This window comes from Labrus mixtus, chromosome 16 (assembly GCF_963584025.1).
Source record: "Labrus mixtus chromosome 16, fLabMix1.1, whole genome shotgun sequence".
Classification (NCBI taxonomy): domain Eukaryota; kingdom Metazoa; phylum Chordata; class Actinopteri; order Labriformes; family Labridae; genus Labrus; species Labrus mixtus.
This window is the reverse complement of record NC_083627.1, coordinates 9,226,626-9,247,197: the sequence shown is the minus strand read 5'-3', so window position 1 is coordinate 9,247,197 and position 20,572 is coordinate 9,226,626. Positions and strand designations below refer to the sequence as shown.

At 41.0% G+C, this 20,572-nt stretch overlaps 2 protein-coding genes across 5 annotated transcripts in view; one reads left to right on the top strand and one right to left on the bottom strand.

Annotated features, from left to right (window-relative positions):
* The window catches only part of thrb (thyroid hormone receptor beta), a 125,360-nt gene that overhangs the window by 33,133 nt on the left and 71,655 nt on the right, over positions 1-20,572 (bottom strand). For 3 of the 4 annotated variants that reach the window (XM_061058848.1, XM_061058851.1, XM_061058849.1), the window contains exons 3-4: positions 9,691-9,763; positions 6,493-6,543 (exon numbers count right to left, since the gene is read on the bottom strand). In XM_061058848.1, coding sequence (XP_060914831.1) covers positions 6,493-6,543; positions 9,691-9,697 — 58 coding nt within the window. In that variant the 5' untranslated portion in view covers positions 9,698-9,763. Of the gene's footprint in view, positions 1-6,492; positions 6,544-9,690; positions 9,764-16,288; positions 16,477-20,572 lie in introns of those variants that run through there. The other variant, XM_061058850.1, reaches the window with a different exon arrangement.
* LOC132990574 (ubiquitin-conjugating enzyme E2 E1-like) overlaps positions 1-20,572 on the top strand; it is a 143,720-nt gene that overhangs the window by 82,902 nt on the left and 40,246 nt on the right. The gene's annotated exons all lie outside the window — the stretch shown is intronic.

The window sequence follows — 20,572 nt, the reverse complement described above, 5'->3', positions numbered from 1 at the left end:
AATCGTCATTCCAAAAAAGGGAAACAGGAAGAGGACGAGGAAGAACGCGGATAAATAAACCGTTGATGTGATACGAGAAGACGATTTTCTCACCGCTGTCGCTCAACACTCGTAATATATGTACTTCTAATGGAGAATAATGTCTGATAAAAAGTTGAGAATGGCTCTGGCGTTGTCAGCCCTTGGTCTTTTATTAGTGGAACAAGAATAGAAGAGGCGCTTCCGTATTTCTTCTCGTGAACTCGCTCTCCTTTTTCGCTTAGCTGAACAGCCAATCGGAGAGATTCCTACCCCCAATCGTGCCGGTGACGGCTCACGCAGCTTCAACATGCAGAGTCGGCCCAAAAAAGGCGAACTGGGGCCGACGGGTAGCGACGGAGCCGGACACACCGCTAAAACTAGAGGGGGGCGACCGCTCACCGACGGAGCGACGGTCTCCTTGGTGTGTCAGGGCCTTAAAGGACAAAGGACACTCCTTAACAGGGATGCTGGTCTGAGGATGCACTCACACTACGCATCCGTACTGTGGCCAGGTACGTTTGACCCCAATAGCTCCAGTTCGTTTGACTGAATGGTAAATGGACTTGAGCTTATATAGCGCTTTTCTAGTCTTCCTACTACTCAAAGCACTTTTACACTGCATGTCACACCTACCCATTCACACACTGATGGTCGTGGTCGCTATGTATCTATCAGAAGTAACTAATCCCATTCATACACCGCCACCGTAGCAGCGGGAGCAATGTGCAGCAATGTGAGTGCAGGCCAGTGGGGTAATTTGGAGGGGGGGGGGGGGGGGGGCAGTCATGCTTTAGTTGCAGGTCAACTTTGCCTAGTGTCAGTGCCCCTCTTTATCACCAACCTACAATGTTGATTTAATTTTTCTATAAAAACAACTAAAGCCTCAGTCCCACCTTGGAACATGTGACCCCCCCCCCCAACGACCCACGGAAGACCGGGGGTGTTAACAACTCAGCTAACGACTCTCATGTGAGTCAACCTCGATCATTAGCATGCTAATAATCTACATCTAGGTGTATATTTCCATCTCGTCCATCAGTTAGCTTAGAACTGAAGAAGACATCCGGGTGAAATGTGAACTGTCTTCAAGATCTTCAACTGTAAGTCCAGTTGCCTTTGGATCAAACGTTGAGATACAATATGGTCAAACATTAAGGGCCTTATTTGATCAAGCCATAGTGCATGGTCCATGGTGCATCATGAAGGTGTATTGAGGGGATTTTCAGCTCAACTGGTGCTGATAAAATGGCAGAAAAAAGAGTGCACCGTATGTGCAATGTGCAGAGGGGTTGCATTTAGCATTAAGCATTTAGCCTGACTTTGACTGACTTGATTTTGCCCGCCGTGTAACATGCATTCAACAAATCAGAGCTTACATTCCCTTCATTAGGCAGATGCACATCACAGGTGCATATTTACGCTTTGGTGTCTCTCCTTCCTCTGATTACTTTTATAAGCAGATCAAACACAGGTGTATTGATGCAGTGTGCATGTGGATTGTGTGTCTGCACTTTTTTTCCCCACAAACTGAAAACTGTTTTTCGCACAGATTTCTCAGTGATTTAAAGTTAGTGAACTAAAACAGACAGTTTTCAAACTGTACTGGACAACCCCCCCCCCGTGGAGAGTGTCTACCCCTCAGTGTATACAGCATGTTTTATTCAAAGTAGCTCAACTTTATTTATTTTTCATGCGGCGATGAGGTGAGAAAAGGCAGCTGAGAGCGCTAAATGGGGACTTCACGCTGCCTCTCACTTATGTTTGTTTTCAAAACATTTTCTTGAAACTGTGAATTATTGATAGTCCCAGAGGGTTACAGACATACATAGACTCCAAGTGAAATACGCATAAAAAAACAACCAGTTAGGGTGCGTTCACTCTGTTTGTTAACAGCTCATATTATAGTTTAATTTGTTACATTTCCCCCTGAGGTATTAATGTGTTTTAATAGTGTAAACAATAGTTTTATCTAAATATCTTTGGTGATAATCACTGAATAAAGCCCTATTCGCACGGGACTAGTATTACCTGGGGACCTCATGTGATTTAGAAATTACCCCACCACCGTCTGTGTTTCGTGCGGCGCATTCACACGGGATAAACGAAGTCCGTGTTTTATCTCGAATTTACTGACATCATCCCCCGGATATGATGTCAAGTGTTAACCTTTCCTGCTTCGGCGTTCCGACCGTGGTCACAGGGGAGACTTATTGGTGCTGCTCCAGGGCCGAAGGTTGTAGCCCTCAACTCCGGGACTAACCCCCGTCACAGCGGTGTGAAAATGGTCTTCTCGCCGACGCGGTGTTTTCTAGTGCAACTTTTTGGCCAAGACGGGAAGGCAACGCCACAGTCAGCCACCAGCGTATGGACTCTATGGTGTGTGTGTGTGTGTGTGTGTGTGTGTGTGTGTGTGTGTGTGTGTGTGTGTGTGTGTGTGTGTGTGTGTGTGTGTGGGGGGGGGGTTAGCTCTTGCAGCCACTCAGACATCTTCAATCACCCTGTCTCCCTGTCGAGTTCAAGCGGCGAAGATTCTCTGACAATCATTCAATATCACATCATCATGTATTTACTCGTCTCTCCTGATTGAAACATTTTTTCTAACACACTGAGACACACTGTTCTCTTTTAGTTCCATATATGACTTATTGTGTTGGGGTACAACAAACTGGTTGGTTCATACTTTAGAAGTTTGAAACAAAACAACTGACTTTGCCTCAGTATTCAGAGGTTGTTTGAAATCAGAGAGTTGGTATAAACTGAGGGGAACAATGACAAGGACAAGTATAAAGCAGAGATGTGTATCGGTCAGCGGGGTCAACTTGTGGAACAGATGTTACATCCGTCCATCCAAACATCATCTAGACCACTCACCCCAATCTGGGTCGCGGGGTGCTGGAGCCAATCACAGCCGCCACTCGGCGAGGCCTTGTACACCCTTGACTGGTTGCTTGTCAATCACAGGGCAGACATACAGAGACAAACAAGCAGGCACATTCGCATTCATACCTACGGCAATTAACCTAACAAGCCTTGTCTTTGGGCAAGGAGCGGAAGGGGAACGTAAGCACGCATGGAGTAACAATCAAATTGTACACAGAAAGGCCCTGTCCTGCGGGGGAACAGCTGTGACAATGAATTCAAAATGTGTCGTTGCTTTCCTCATTAAAAAAAAAAAACGTTTAGGAATAAGGTGAAAAGGTCAGCGGTATGGAGAACAGTAAAGATGAAAATACAATTCAGAAACTCCTGGTTGTGACTTTCTTGAATTATTTTGTCATGGAACTTAAAAATATTTGAAAGTTCGTCTGTTCTGCATCGTTATGACACTGAACAAATAGGCCCGCTCGTTTTCGTTTTCACGTCTCCATCTTCCTTAAAAATTTGGACTTGAATCAAAAGATCTAGGGCAGTGAAGTGAAGTGAAGTGATATTTCCTGCCTTTAATTCTTTAACATCGAGAGCCGATGTTTTGCAGCTGTTTCCCTGTAAAAGATGTGAACGATGCTCATATTGTTGGTTTCAGATGGTTGAAATGTTCAGGGCAAAAAAAAAAAAAAGACACTGCACGCAGCCTACACAGCGTGACACAGCGCTTTGTTTGCTAATCTATTCAAGAGACCTGGAGGAGGAAGTGTGATAAGAACAGCGAAGACAGACGCGCAAAGTGCTATCAGGAAAATGGATTTCATACCGCACTATTGTCCCTGGATGTGCTCCAGACATGCACTCAAATAAACACGCACTTTTATTCAACCTTCGACTGTAAAATATGATTTCAGGCAATTTAAAAGAGCCATTCTTTCATCACAGAGGAGCAGACGTGAGTATTCACAGCAGGCCTCGATGACACTGAAGGTCACGCCAAGCTTCTTACAACAACGCCTGAAGTGTCCTTGAACGCAGCGCAGATCTTTGCAGAGACTATAACAGCTGCCGGGCACGATGGAGACCTTGTCGGAGAGCCTGACTGTGTGTGTGTGTTCCTGTGCGTATGTGTGTGTGTAGAGAGAGTATAAATTGAACTTTATTGTGCTACATTTCTAAAAGCTCTGCAGAACTCATTAACTCATTATTGACTTATCTTCTTATTTTCTTTTGCACGATTTATTGTGCTGATGCTTTCCTTTGGTCCTTAAACGTTTCACACATTCCCTCACAAAAACATAAACATCCAAAATATTCTGAATGCAGAAACACAAACAACATATTAAAATATGAACTTTGAGATGATTTTATGTGTTCACAAATGTAAATGTAATGACCAGAGGGGACAATTATTTCATTTTTAATTTGTCTTCTTCAATGTTGATGCTTATTCCGACAGGATGTCTTGGAGTATCTCACTTCTCTTTAGAAATTTGCACAACTTAAATGTTTAGTTGGAACTCATAGTCCATTTATTGTGTATTTTAGAATTCATTACGTTAACCGGATTATGCACACAACTCCCTCCTGCACCCAGATCTTGGCAGCTCAAGAGGCCTGCACATTTTCACCACATGTAGCGATGTCGTTTTTTATTGTGATGTTAATATTTTTCTGTCTCTTTTTGGGTACTGGGGTCCTTGCCTTCACTTGCTCTTTGTGTGGCGTTCACTGTCAGGGTTGGGGGGGCTTGAGGAGGCAGGCACTGCGATATCACAATGTGCGCCTTGTTTTGCTTTGTCGAACTCACGCCGTTGTATTCCCATTTTTGGAAAAGGACCCAACAAACATTTGATCACAACAACCATACAGTAAGGTTACGACGGCAGTAATGAACTTTGTGATGATGGGACGCTTTAGATAATGAATGAGCTTTAACTCTCATAGTTTTTGATTCTAGAAAAAGGTCAATAGAATCACATAGATGAGGAAACTGTATTTAATGTTTGAACCAGGATTTTATACTTTGCTTTTTGCTTTTTAAAAACCAATTTTTCAAAATGCTGAGCACACAGCTAAAATCCTCTTCAATTACTTCAAACAGCCGGGCCAAGAAGAATCTATCGTTTTAGTTTGAGTCCATCAGCCTTGAAGATGTGAAAAAGAAGAAACTGTTTTTCCTACACTTCTCCCAGTGAGCGCTTACAGTCCTGACACGGACTAGAAAATGTGACCACAACAATCCAGTCCTCAAAACACCCCATTGGCTCCCCGTACAATACAGAATCAATTTCAAAAACGTTTTATTAGTCCATAAAGCTCTCAGTGGTTCAGCTCCTGAGTACATGTCTGACCTGCTCACATTCTACAACCCGACCCGGACCCTCAGGTCATCAGGTGGAGGTCTTTTAGACGCACCCAGAATTAGATCAAAGTCTGGAGAGGGGTCCTTTAGTTACTGGGGTCCCTCTCTCTGGAACAAGCGTCCTGTTGAGCTGAGGTCCATCACTCTCTACTTTTAAAGAGTCCATATTCTGCCCTTTTTGGGGTTCGTATATTTAATCTATGTACCTACTTTTGTACGTTCACAATAGCTAAAGTTCGAAAAAAGTGTCTGTTTTCATGTACTGCTCCTCCTTGCTCCCTCTACGCTCTGAGTCCGTCAGCTACACTCTGCTGAGCCCCCACTGCTAGACCCCACGTGGGCCAAGTCTGCTCTGATTGGTCTGCCGATCCGCTCTGTCGTTATTGGTCAGTTGCTCAGCACGCTTCTCGGAAATTTCAACATGAGCTGCAGGGCTTGCCACAACGAGCCAACGGGCTTAGATCAGTGATCTCACACTGACAAAGACGCCGCACTGACACATTTTTTATCGAGGGGGGCTAGAACCGAGCGTTACATGCGGCTAATGCTACAGCTAACAGGAGGAGGAAGGAGAAGCTGCGTTTCCGCGGACTTTGAATTTTTGCACATAGATGTGTCTAAACATGCACAGGACACTTGGAAAACACACTAAAGAGCATATAAACAGGGGACTTGATCATTGTTAATGACCATGATCATTGACAACAACAACAGGGGACATTTTTGAGGTCACCTCTTGGGCATGCTTTAAGTCATCCCAAAATCATGTTAAAACCAGTCTGGTGTAGTTTTACAATTTTTGCCAAGAGGGGACCTGAAGGTGTGTGTGTGTGTGTGTGTGTGTGTGTGAGTTTATAAATGATCACTTGTGTGGTAAGTGACATTTGCTTTGTTGTGTGTATGACTTTACTGATTCAATTTCTTTTATCTTATTCATAACTTTTTTTAATGATTTTCTTGTCACATGCTGTGTTTTTTAAAGCACACTGAGGTCATCTCTAATGAAATGTGCTTTATAAATAAAATTGTTATTGCTATTACAGAGTGATCTACACAGAGTCAATCATGACATTCAAAGTCTCACACAACATTTAAAGCAGAAGCTGAAGAGGGTTAAAGTCTGGAGCAGCTCATCTTTTTTTTCCGACATGTATCATAAGCTCACCCAGACGGACTGACAGAGAGGAGGAGGAGGGGGGGGGGGGGGGGGAAGCAGAGCTGAGAGGGAGGATAAATATTACCATTTTGAATGGCCTCATCTTTCCAGCGGGGGGAGCAATTTTCTGCTGGCTCTAAAATAGATGGGAGAGGCACTTTTAAAAAGAAGAATCTATTCTCTGAGTGACACAGGTGAAGGAGGCAGACTGACGCTCCTCTTTATTTTTTATTTATTTCACATCAAATCAAAATGAATCAACAGTCAGATGCTTCATAATAATCAAAACAACAACAACAGGTTCATCAGAAACATCAGAAACATCATTGTGTAACAGTGTGGTGGTGGTGGTGGTGGTGGCGTCGCCCGCTGAGTGAGGGGAACAAGTTCATGGTAAGCACATTTCAGCTGGTGTCTATGCTCAGATCGATAGCATATGTGCTGGGTCAGTCAGGTCACCAGCTAAACCCACACGTGATGGGTGTGTCCATTAGGTAAACGAATGACTGACCGAGCAATGTATGGATGTCCTGTCCCCTTTTTTCAAGTACATAATGAGCCGTGTCCTTTCTTTTAATGTGCGTCAGCTGTCCTAGTTTGAACTGCACGACCTGCACGACCTGGAGGTGCAGACTGGACATTCAAACTGAGCAAATTGAACTCGTTAATTAAAACAAATACATTTCTGATCAGTAAGAAATTGTATTGGACTGACACTAGACATGAGTTTGATTTTCGTACGATTTGTGGCTAAAAGAAGGGATTTCGATTCGCAGGATTTTATGATTCCTCTCATCACAAAAGCTTTTTTTTTTTGTTATTGCAGAGAGATGAAACACTTACACTGCATCTTACTGCCAAAGGTCCTCTGGTGATGAAGGAAGCAGAAACTCTTAACTTTGAAATGCCGTTAACACATGATCAGTGGTAGGTGCTCTAAAGCTGCAATAATGTCCTGAGTTTGTTAACAATCTCACAAGTGGTTTTGATTTGACTCTGGATACAAGTTTACATAAAGTAGAAGAAACCTAAATGATCATCATATCCCTGTATACATTTTCACAACACATGTTAGTGTGTTAACATGCACTGATGGGGTTTCAGAGCCTGTTTCCTTTTGTGCACGTAAAACTAAACTAAACTAATACTAAATGTGACATCTTGTTGAGTTTGTAGTACGATCCAAAATCACAGTATACACGTCTGTGTATGCAAACAATGCCCGGATGTAGGGGCTCTGGTAGCCTAGTGGTTAGTGCATGTGCCCCATGAATGGATGCCTGGAGTCCTGCAGGTTTGAATCCGACCTGTGGCTCCTTTCCTCCATGTAATTCCCTCTTCTCTCTTTCCCGATTTCTGAATCTATCCCCTGTCCTGGCTCTCTACAAAAGGCATACAAAACAACAAACAATGCCAGGATGTATTCTAGATTTGCCAGATTTTTTACGTATGTGGAGCACACTGGTCATACTAAATTGCAACATAATGCATTGGGGCTATCAAACTATCCAAAAGCAAGAGCTAAAGCCATAAAAATAAAATTAGCATACTGAAATATGCTTTACATGCTGACAAATAATAAATTAAAATGACTACGTCGCAGTATTAGAAATAAATTGATGTGTATTTTTGTAAGATTCTATTTCAGTATAAATGGTCGTGCGAGCTTGATGCTACCTCATCTAATGTAGCTCGGACCAGAAGTCACATGACCCGTAGGTTAGTACGTTGCTAACAGTACACTAGCGGTCGGGTTAGTACGCCGTATGCAGTATATACTGTTTGAGTGTGTAGTAGGCAGTACGTTAGTGTGTGGATTTGAAAACAGCCGGTGAGAAATCAAGACACACCTGCGGGCAGATGATCAAAAACCTGGAGGGCCTGGTACGATATGTATGATATTAGCATACATTTAAACTGTGGAGACAACTTGTACTCTTCCAACAGCCTGCTCTGTGCAGCTGCATGTTTTGGAACATTAACCTAAATGTGTATTGATGTCTGTTTTAATAAGAAGGGGTGCAAAGTCTAGAGCACAGTTAAGGGGTTTATGCATTAATGCGCCCTAGATGCAGGCAGAAAGATTGAAACTACAAAGGTGCTCGTTGACATTCCTGCATGCTGTAGTCTTATTATAAAGATTTACAATTTGTATTCTATCCTTAAAAGACATTTATCTTTTTTATTTATTTTTTAAGAGTTAAAAAAAAAACCCTGACAGATTTTAAATCATAGTTTAATGATGCACATGAGGAGATCCCTCATAGATATCCTCTATTATCTAAAGCATGCAAAAACTACTAAACAATACCCAGAGGAAGTGGTGCACTACCTGGGATCATCTGCATTTTTAGGGGCTTTTCAGTGGATACCTGTGCCCACACTATTACATGACAATGCATGTCTAACTCTATGGATTGTCTACCTATGCATTCTTCGCCTTTTTTGCTCTCCAGATGTCTTCACCTTTTAAAAGCAAAATCCAACTTTCTAGTCAATGTTTCCTTTTGCACATTTTTGCAGCTATAGAGTCTGCAAAAATGTGTTTTGACATCTATCTGTAAATGGAACGCAGATATTTTGACACAGATAATCTAGTCCCTCACCTACAGATTCTGAATTCACTTGCAGGGATTAAAGCAGATGTAAAGAATCCAGAGACTGACGTATAGTGTAACAACCTGCTGTCGTCATATTTTTGTCTTGTATTTATGGGCCTCCTGCTATCTGAGCTGCACCTTCCTCGCTTGCTTGCTTGCTGTTAAAACTGTTGAACAAACTTCCTGAACCGTAATGATTTTGAGAGCACGTGTGAGTTGATTTAAAAGACGAGCTGGATAGCACACAGACAAAACTAACGTCAACAAAGTCAAAAGGTGAAAGTTGAACTTTGCAAAGCCCCTGATGTTTACGATCAAAGTTAAAAAGACAAGGTAAGACCTTTCCACTATCTCTGCTGACAGAGCACAAAGTGAATGCACAACTGATCATGTGTAAATGGCACTTTATGGATAAAGTCCTGATTTCAGTTTTCAGATTTACGCATTTTAGGACTTCAGTTTTGTGAGCTTAGAAAGCACATAAATGATGGCTTACTGCATCAGAGACGGGACGTTTGGGTTTCAGTAAAGAGTTTTCATCTGGAGTATTTTCCTCATTGTCTTGAGCTTGACTATCATGAACTCCACAGCACCGTTGCACACTGTTAATCTTATGTTAAATGAACCCTGAGCTCATGAGGCTGTGAGTGTGTGTGTCGGGGTGATCAGGCCAGACGTCTTACCTGACATACTGGTGGGGTTCAAGGCCGAGACGTCATCCTCAGAGCCTCCTCAGACATCTGGGAACCTACCTACCTGAACACAGAGACAAGGAGAACGACAGTGACCACATGTTTGACTTACAGCTGCTCAAAGACACTACAGTCAAATTCTTAAAATTAGGCATAATGTGCACACTACTTCTCTGTCCCTACTGTGCCATTCTAACAAAGAACCAATGTGTTTAGAGGACAGACTAGTGGCACCTACTGCCTGTCATCGTCCTCTTTGCCTTCATAAAGCTGCTTTAAATTGCTGTTTGATGCCTCTGTTTGAATATCAGAGGACATTCAAGGATGCAGCTTTTTTTTTTACAGTGTGTTCAGGTAACGGAAGGGAACTCTGCACACACATTGTTCAGAACGTGACAGCCCTCATGACACTTTTCATCTGTGTAGGCTGACATCTAGTGGTCAAACATGCAAAAGTAAAAAGTGTTCACAACCTCACAACACATTTTTGAATTAAATGTCTGGTGCGTTGATCACAGACTTATAATTGAGAGTTTTCCCTTTTCTCTCTCCAAAAACACATTTTGTACTTTACAAGAAATACAGAAAAACATAAATATTTAAATGCAACCTGTATACTTTGAGTATATGTATAAAATAGACCCAATAAAAAACTGTGCATTTCCACACACCCATGGACACATTGTGACCTGTTTTAATCGTGGTTTTGTTCATATTTAGGAAATGATAATGAACAACCACTTGTTCTGATGGTTTTGGTAATTGCCAATTATTCATTGTGATATTAACTTTTTGTATTTTCTGTCCTGACTGAGTTTCTTTTTAAAAATAGTTTCAGATGTTAATGATGTCCCTCAGTCTACTGTCCTGGAGTTAGATTAGATTGGAGTTAGAACTTTTTTTGTAATTAATTCATCTGAACTTTATCTCACCAAGAATCTTGCTGTCAAGGTTAAAAATCTCTTACACAGGGAAATCCTCTTAATAAAACAAAAAAAAATATGCTGTGTTTATTTACTGAACATTTACAGCATTTATTTGTGAAATAATTTAATTTTTTTAACCCTTTCATATTTATAGAATAATCTAGGTTGATTTAGTTTGTTAACGATCGAATTTCCCTCTGGGATTAATAAAGTATTTCTGATTCTGATTCTGAACTAGAGGACCTTAGTGGAAGTGGCCTGCGGTGCTGTGCATTCTGGGATTTGGTGTCTTTCATCCACATGAGCGGAAAAAAGACACTTTCTGCCTTTTCTCGGCCAAGGAGGCACCAACTTCAAAATGTATTTCACATTTCTACATATATGACCCAATGTCAATACAGAACGGATGAAGTGTCCCTTTAAGAAGATCAGCATATAATGTATAGTGGAAAGTAAACACCAGAGTGATGTATGGAGTGACACATGGAGTAAGGATGGTGTACAGAGTAACTTCCAGGGCAATGTACAGAGTAATGGATGATGTAATGTTAAGAATAGCACACTGTGTTAAAAACAGTAACATACAGACAAACACAAGGACTAACCTTAGACTGTAAAATATTAACTAACGTGTGACACGATGCACAGAAACACACACAGAGCACGGCACAGAGAAACACAGCGAGCTAGTTCAGTGACTCACTGAGTAACACACCAAGAAATCAACTGAGTAAGACACTGAGTGAAGACGTCAGTATACAGAGTGATGTATGGAGTGCCTTTAAGTGAGCAGTGGAGTCACTGAATAAACCACATACAAAGTGACATAAAAAGGTGTATGGAGTAATGCAAGCATTGACTCAGTGATTTATGAACGCAGTAATGCACAGCACACTTTGTATCATAGAAAACATCGTCATAGAATAATACACAGCACAGAGTAAGGCATTAAGATGTAAGAAGTAACAAATGGAAGAGGTGTGCGGAACCGGTGCAAGGAAGTGGTTTACAGGAGTGACAAGCTCAGTCAAAGAGAAGCAACGTACAGTGGATAAATGGACAAATGAAAAAGTTAAAGTGAGTCACATTATATCTCTGTACTGGATGCAGAGAAAAAACATTCATGCAAAAGTTCTCCAATGACTTTCCATGAAAAAAAGGGGAAACAGAATATTCCGTTGTTGCTTTAAAATTGAAATGATTGAATGTTCTGGTGCATTTAAATCAGTCCTACAGTTGACATAATACACTTTGAGAAGGTAAAGGTCTCTTCAGGATAACTCTGGAGGCCTTTCCTTGAGTGCTGCAGCTGCCGCCATAATCCAGACGACCGGCATGTTTCCTCATGTTCGATCCAATTACAACTGGCATGAAAACATCTCATCCACTGTCACATTTAAAACCCTGCTGGCATGATGTCTCGATACAGAATTTGAGAATTTTTTATTGTCTATTTTGATGTAATTAAAAGTTCTAAATTATGAGCTATCAAATTTTGTTTAGACAAGAAATGCAAATCAAATCTGCACGGCTAAAGAAATAAAAATGCATAATGTCTCCTTGTCAATCCAAATATACACACCAATCATTAAGGAAGAAATAACTTAACACTGCGGCCATTTTAAGACTAATAAGACTTTTATATAACCTGATAAATTAACCATTAAAACATGCAACAACTGATACCCCATTTTTGTAACTCAGCCTAAATGCTGCTTCAAAACACGCTGACAACAAGCGGAGAAAATAAAGAAAATGCAAAAAGCATTAAAGATTGCATAACTACTTTGGAACTGGAATAACAGCTGGCTTGAGAAGCTTTACAGGAAGCTCTGCTTTGGTTTGCCGCGTTTCACCCTGGAGAGCATTTCATATCCAGACAGCTGGGGACGGCCTGAAAGCTGGTTCATCCATGCAACAGGTTTCTACAGTTCTAATGAGGACACGGACAGACGCATGGTTGCCCAAAAGATTTCCTGGCTGGAACAAATATTAAGATTGATGGAAAAACAAGACGATGGACAGGCCGCCATGTACGGTAAATGTAGATAAACAGGCACATTACTGGAAGTCAGAGTAGGACGCAGAGATAACGAGACACAACAGATAATGAGCAAAGTGAAACTCCTCATGGGGATATTTCTATCAATAGCTTCCTATCTATATGACACACAGCGGCTGAGGCTACTGACAGAGCAGGTAGATGGGAAGGCTTATTCTCTGAAGCCGGACGTTAGAGAAACAGTAGAATCTCCTGACTGTATGCCGCCGAGAACTTGTTAGTAAATTCCTTGTTGTCTCATTTTACATTCCATAGAAACTGGTTAAATTTACATTTATATTCCACCATACCTCCTCATGGCTCTTTAATCATTTGCAATAAAGCCAGCCCAAACATCTAAATTTATCGCAATAAACAGGATTATTTTATGAAAACAAGCAATGCTTTCTCACTCGGCATGTGGAACAATTGGATGGAAGCATGGGCACAATACCATTTTCATGGAGTCAGATAAAGAGAGCCATCAGTTACACTCATGAGACCGATCAGATCTATCAGGTCCGATATTAACGGACTTTACATAACGCATATCTGTAAGAAGTGCCCACAAATCGTCAACATCAAGACTTATTGTGTCAAACATGAACAGCAAATGGACAAATAATCTGTAAGTTATAGCTATACAGTATGTACTTTTTCATTTTTGCTGATCGCACCGCACCTCATGTCATTATCGCATTATTGAACTGTGTTTCCGAACATTGCATATTTTTCTCGTATCATGCACCTTGTATCGTTAGGTTAATTGGTGACTCTAAATTGCCCGTGGCTAGGGGAGGGGCTGGCTGTCTGTCTCTATATGTCAGCCCTGTGATTGACTGGAGAACAGAACAGGGTGAACCCTGCTTCTCGCCCCAATGACAGTTGGTAATAAAAGAGAAAATGCAAATTGTAAGAACTTTGTTGGACACGGACACTGTTTATTGAAAAGACCACATAAGCGTCCATATGCAGAGAACAAGGCATTGGAGCATACGTGGCATTACATATCCTTATACAACTTTTCCAAATTGAGCAACATAATCAAAATCCTGAGGGTTCTGGCCTGTGCAGCAACAAATACTTCAATACCCTTTCCACTCAGTTTATATTGCAAATGAAAGAGGGAGTGAGTGAAATTAACAATGCTGTGTTGTTGCCTATGTTAATAAAACAAGCTGTCGCTGCTGCCAAAGTCGTTTACAATAAACTCACAATTACATATTTAATTGATGGGCTTGTTTGAGTGATGAAAAAACTTTGATGATGACATAACCAAGAGACGTTGACACCCATCCAGGTCTTGGAAGTGCTCCAACTACCATGCAGAGACTATGGAAGGACTGTATATGAATGTGTTGTTTACTTCCTGAGCTATGTACAACTGTAAAAACTTTATTACACTCCAAACTGTGCCAAAATCCAACAGTCACACCTACTAGAGGTCCTCACAGAGAGGCATTTAAGGATAACCATCAGATGGGAGGTACACAGATGGCACTTTATTTGGGAAGAGGGGGGAAAAATCATCCAGCTGAGTGCTTTTTGTGGCTCTCTAATTGGCATTTCTGCACATTAGTAGTGTCCCAAATAAACAAAAGTGACAATAATGGACTTCCACCGCAGGCGTAAATTAGCTGCAGTGGCAGAGAGCAGGGTCAATGTGCCCATCCTTTGCTTTTTTCCCTGCATTTAAGCTTTTGCATACTCTACTTTCCTGCTTGCAAAACCTTCTTATATCATAAATACAAACAGAGCAGCTGGGTTGATTTAGCTGGATAGCTTCTCAGTTTGAGACCTGGCTGATCTGTTTGCAGAGATTCTCTTTGGCACATCACAAGTGCTGCTTTTTGCTGATGACTCTCTGATTGTAATTTAAGTGTCTGACAACATTACAGAAAAGATCCCTGCAGAGGGACCATGTTTGTTTACGGCGATGTCCTTTATTTGAAACGAGAAACAGCTGTTAAAGTGGTCTCTCCAAAGTCACCAGACTCCATTCATGCCATGCCAGCTGAAGCAAATTCTTCAACTTATAGGAAACCCTCTACGGTTTTCTGACTGTCCTGAAAAAACACAGGAGCACTGGAGCAGGCAGGACGTCAGGGTGTGTCTCACATTTTGTCTGCTGGTACTCTATGCGCACGTATTGATTTCTGCCCTCGACTTTCCAGGAAGAGACCCGAGCCCCAACGGAGTCCTTAAAAGAATCCACATTTTTGCCAGATGAGAAATCGCATCGAATGTGATGATGCCGAGCAATTTAAACTGCAGACTTGTGTTTACTGTGTGACTGTGAAAGCTATGTGTCACGGTGTGTTTAGACTCATGTGTGTGTGCCTCTGCTTGTGTGTGTGCCTGTTGCCGATGAGGTAACATGTTGCAGCCTTCAAGTTGGCCTTGCTTCAACATTACAACCTTAAGCCTCCCACGCAGAGATTAGTACCTGTAAAAACTAAGCTCCATCCTCAGTATTCCCAAGCTTAAATACTTATGAAGAAGTCATCTTTTCTTGGAATACAGGGAACAGTAGTTTAGATTTAAATTATTATATTATTAAAAAGAGAACTAAAAAAAATCAGTTTAATTCCCCTTCACTCCTCAGAGATTCCAAAATTTAAGAAATCATTCCAATCATGGAGAGGTACACAAGTGTTTCTATCAGTGCAATAAAAAAGTCTACATGACGGAAACCTGTGGGAAAATCCAGCAGGAATGCCCGAGGTTTGCGAGAATAAAGCAGCATTACGGGGTTATTAATTCTCTACTTGGGCAAAGGATTTGACCCAGTTGGTCCAGATTAATGAACTCATCTCTCGGAGCACACAGGGTTCAGCCCCTTGTGAGAGTCGATACGGTGGTTCATTAGTTTTCAATAAAGTTGTTCCACCTCAGAGTCCTCCTGCTGTCTACTAAAGGCCTCTGTTGAAGCATCAGTGAAACATCCGATCACACTCCATTCAATATCTCCATGACTGTCTCATCTAGTCATGAGCAGACATTGTTAAGAATCTATTTTATTTTACAACATGCAGTTTAACCTCAGCATCAAATGTACACATGCAGAGTGTTGAATACTGAATGGTTACTTAAAAATAGTTTTTTTAATTCATTGCCATAGACTCAGACTTTCTTTATGTTTTACCATAAATGCTCAAATCATGAGAACATTGAAATTGTGATTAATTATGCAGCTTTGCATATTTTGATGCAGACACTCCTAAACCACGGCCAATAAATGCATTTGCATGCCGCCAACATGACTTTACTGTTTATGGAAAACAGATGAACGTATCTAATTAAAAGGCGGATTCATATTGAGAAGAATGAGGCAAGCAGTGACAAACTACAGTAGAGTGAGTTATTGTTTCAGACGTTGGTGTGCTTGGTGAATTCAGAGTTTACAGCTCATTTCATTTGCTTTCAAGTCACTTGGCTGATGGTCAGAGTCAGGCCTGCATGCAGAAATGTCTGGGCCCCTAAAAGGCCCAGTGAATGGGCCCTTACAGGATATGATTTAAATCAATGTATGAACATTCGATTCGATAGAATACAAAGTGACTCATTCAAATAGTATTCTTTCAAGAAATCAGAGGTTCAATTTGGCCAGAGCTTCACTTACGAGACTCGAAGGGTCGCCGTAGCCATCAAGATTTAGGATTTACTGGCAGCAGATTTCATGTTGTAGCTGGCTGCCAAACTCTGTTCCTCTTCCACAACTGGAGTCAAATCACTACTTTTTGATCTGAAGTCAAAAACTTTATCCATATTCACCCTCCTTGTTTCTTTCAAAGCTTCCAACACTCAACAGACTGTGTGCATAGAAAGTCAGACACTCTCGTGGGTTTGCACTCCAATCTTGTGGGTGTGTTATAAGCCTCCAGTTGGAGAGTGTAGACTGTGGGTGAGCACTTCCTCTAAAACTGGGACGCAAAAATTTCTCCGCCGCAACAGCGACCACATCCTGCATGACGAGAGTGAAAGGAACACTATGTACTGTGCACTACTAAACAAACAGAAGACATGCAAACTCACCAGCCCGCCCTGATCGAATGTACAACCTTGGCTGCTTTAAAAGACACCACTTTAAAAGCATTATGCAACTTCCATTAATGCTGTGTGTGTGATGTTATGAAACGGCAGTGACCCTTGGTAAGGTTTTGCACCGCTTACTTGTGTGCTTTGGCCTACATTCCCCCCCCCCCCGTGTTGGGGTGACATCTTGTGCACCAATTCCACTGCTAACATTTTGGAGAGCTGCAACCACTAAACACAGATTATAAGAGAATTCTATTTTTTACTTTTTAATATCAAAACAGTTGTATAAGGCCTTCTGTGACCCTGGAGGAGCTTAAGGAAGTTCCATTATGATGTCATCAGGGTTGTCAGATGAAATAGTAAAAAGGACTAAGCTGCAAAAAAGTGAAATGACATTGGTTGCCAAAAGTCGCCAAACTAAACCATTGCCAACCAGTTGTGGTTTAATGGCCAACAACCACAGACTGCATGTAGCCAGTATGATGTCACCAACTTATGAATGAACTACTGTTTTAAGACCTTGAGGATGGCCTCTTATCTGTCACCATCTCTTTTTTTTTTATGAAGAAATGAGTGTCTATTCGATGTGAGGCATCTATCCTGCTTGGAAGTTTGTTGTGGCTACTTGTCAATCACTGATTCAGATAGACACGACCCAAAGCATATTTAACTACTACGTATTAAGGTACATACTACCTTTACATTCACAAGTTAAATATATTTGTCTAAGGTGTGAATGGAGATAGACTTATGGTCTTAAGGTGTGTTCCTACCAACAGCAATGACTTAGAAACCAAGTCAATTCAAAAACCACGGACACAGACGTTGCATCGTGTTGCAGTTATTCTGGCAGCCTCTCGACTAGCTGATTGCTGACTTCGCAGTAAAATCTCTTTAACTTTGGTAGAAACCATTGTGGTTAAACCAAATCAACCCGACGTGTAATTTTCTATAATTACAAACATTAAAACAGCCACTCACCAGACAAATTGACAAGCGCTCTACACCTGTCAGGACAAATAAGCGTTCAGCCCTAAATTGGACAAACAGTTATAAATTGGACTCTGAGTCCCCACTACATGGAATTTAAGCAGTCAATAAATGACTGGAGTACCCCATATGTGCACTGATAACACACTCTAAAGAATTCATTAAAACCTTTAAAAACATGTCATTATAAAACCATGCTTGTTTAAGATTATTCCCACGACAAAGCTTACGCTAAATTTGTCAGGTTTGTTTTTCTGAAGATAAGCTCGGAAACTTTTAAATGGGAAATACTTATGCATTCTTAGATAAGTGTTGTAGTACTGGAAATCAGTCTCGGTCTCAAGACCACTTTCTGAAGGTCTCGTCTCGGAATAAAAAGCATTTTTACTCGGCCTTGTCTCGCTCTCGAACTGGGCGGACTCCATATTTTAAATCAAAACCACCACTGAAAGGCTATTTTCCCACGTCATTACTGCGATAAGAAGCCTCTTTGTGAAAGAATAAATCATTTTAATTTATTTCTAAATTAGATTTTCATCCCTCGGTTACGGCCGTAACCTTCTCGGTGTTCTGGTCTAAGTGAGGGATATGGCCCACACAAGATGAGGATTTTTCTATGATATTTATGGTTTTGGTCTTGTATCGGTCTCGCCCCTCTTGGTTATGACTCTCGATCCCTAAATGTCTCGGTCTTGTCTCCATCTCTGAGCACTCCGGTCTCGCATATGCTTTGGTCTTGGTTAGTCTGTTTTTGACTACAACACTACCTTAGATACACTGTTGCATTCATTCAGTGACAGTATGTTGTAATAATCACTCTTCTTTAGCTCGACTCATCCACAGCTATCTAATTACACATTTTCTGGGTTTTCCAAGACTTAAAACCTTCGGCTTGGACTTTTCAACCTGTAGTTACATTAATAGAATTGACAACAACGTGAAAGAGAAGCATACGACTGTCTTCTGATAAGTGGTTTCCTGACATGCACTGTTAATCATCACATCTGTAAATGAATGCAGAAGTGTGCCGAGCTCCACTGGACACAAATGTGACACAACAACACATACAGACAGAAGCTAATATGAAAATAGCAACGTTAAAGAAAACCCCACAAGTGAACTCTCAAAAGCCTGCAAGTCAGGAAAGAGGAAATAGGCGGCTAATAGGGTACATGCCGTTCCTCATTACCCGGATTCACACTTCAGATTCACTTCTTCTGCTAACCAGTTTTTGCTCAACATGCGCTGACTTTCATGGTAATGAGTTGTAACCAGCAGAGATGTGTGTACTTTTTTTATTACTTTTGAGAATAATATCACGTGATCCAAGGTAGAAGACAAAGAGGGTCTACATCATCCTCTTGTCTTTACATATGACTTAAGTACTGTAGATACCTTAAAAACATAATGATGAAGACCTTCAGTTTTGCATAACATTTTCTCAACAGTTTAAATCTGTAAAATTTTTGCCAACATGATCAAGGTTATAGCGGCTCCTTCAAAGGAGAAGTTCAACAATTCAACAAGTCAACAAAAAAAAAAGGGCATCAGCTTGAGGCATGAATGAAGTCAACATTCTTCGAGGCTGATATAAAGTTAATTAAAACCAGATTAATCTAACTGTGTATCCAAACCAGAGAATATTTCTTTGACTCTAATGTGCTGGTTAGCTCTGACCAGAGAGAGAGAGAGAGAGAGAGAGAGAGAGAGAGAGAGAGAGAGAGAGCATATGTATGACTGCATCAAAGGTTTCACCCTCACCATGTTCAAGCTCCCACATCTTCAAACTGCTTCTCAGTGAGCACATTGCTCTGTAAGTGTTACACTTGGGCAATGTGTGCAGTTTAGCTAAGGGGGGTGGGAACACAAGATGATGCAATGCATACACAGAGTTTCCCGCACTTTGAAAGTTCAAGAGAGCACTTTAACTTCAGACTGAGCTTCCACAGCTGCCATAAAGACTGAAAGAAACATGGCACCCCTGAATGAAAACTTCAAACTTACACTTTGTGGTCAAATGTGTCTTTACACCGCTGTGTATCCGGGACGGGTCACCCTTTATGATATCGTAGTATCACCTCTATGTGTTAGCTTTTTACAGTCACTTAAAGGTCAACATTGAATCCTGCTATAGTAAAGTGGGAGGTTTGAATGGGTGAGCCAATTTGGACCAACAAAAAAAAAAGCATGAAACAGATGCAAAAAGGTACCTCAAAACAGTCACTGAGGGTAACCCTGAAACATAAAGGGAATCAAAAGGGTAGCCTATAAAACAAAGGCTAAAGAGCAGCTTGAACCAGTTGTAAAACATACCTCTCATAACGACGCTAAAAAGGTAAAAAATAGTTGCTGTAGGGTAATTTAAAAAACACCAAAAGGTACATTGAAACTGATGATACAAAGGAACTTTAACAAACTGTCAAAGGTATGTTTTCTGAGCTGCTTATGATTGCCTTAAAGCAGCTTCTTAAGGGTAAGGGCCTTTAAGAAGATGATAATAGGCCTACAAGAATTCTTAAAACAGAGGCCTATCCCGAAGATGATGATGTAGATGTTTGGACTTTCCATTGATTTGATTGAATCTTTGTTCAACCAATAAAAATATTTATCCAGAACGATGGATCGTTACAACCCTAGGTATAACAATACTCTCTTTGTTTTAATATTTTAAATCTAAGAATGTTTTTTAATATATTGTTTGACTTATACTTCTTCTGGTTTTCTTTTCAGACTTCTCTTCTGCACTACAGGGACAACAGCAAACAACCCACTTGAACTAATAAAAATGTCAGATTTATGCAGATCAGATCCAGTAAATCCTGCTTTAACCTGTTATAAAAATGATGGCTCTGGTTGTTTTGAAAACAGAAAGGGCATC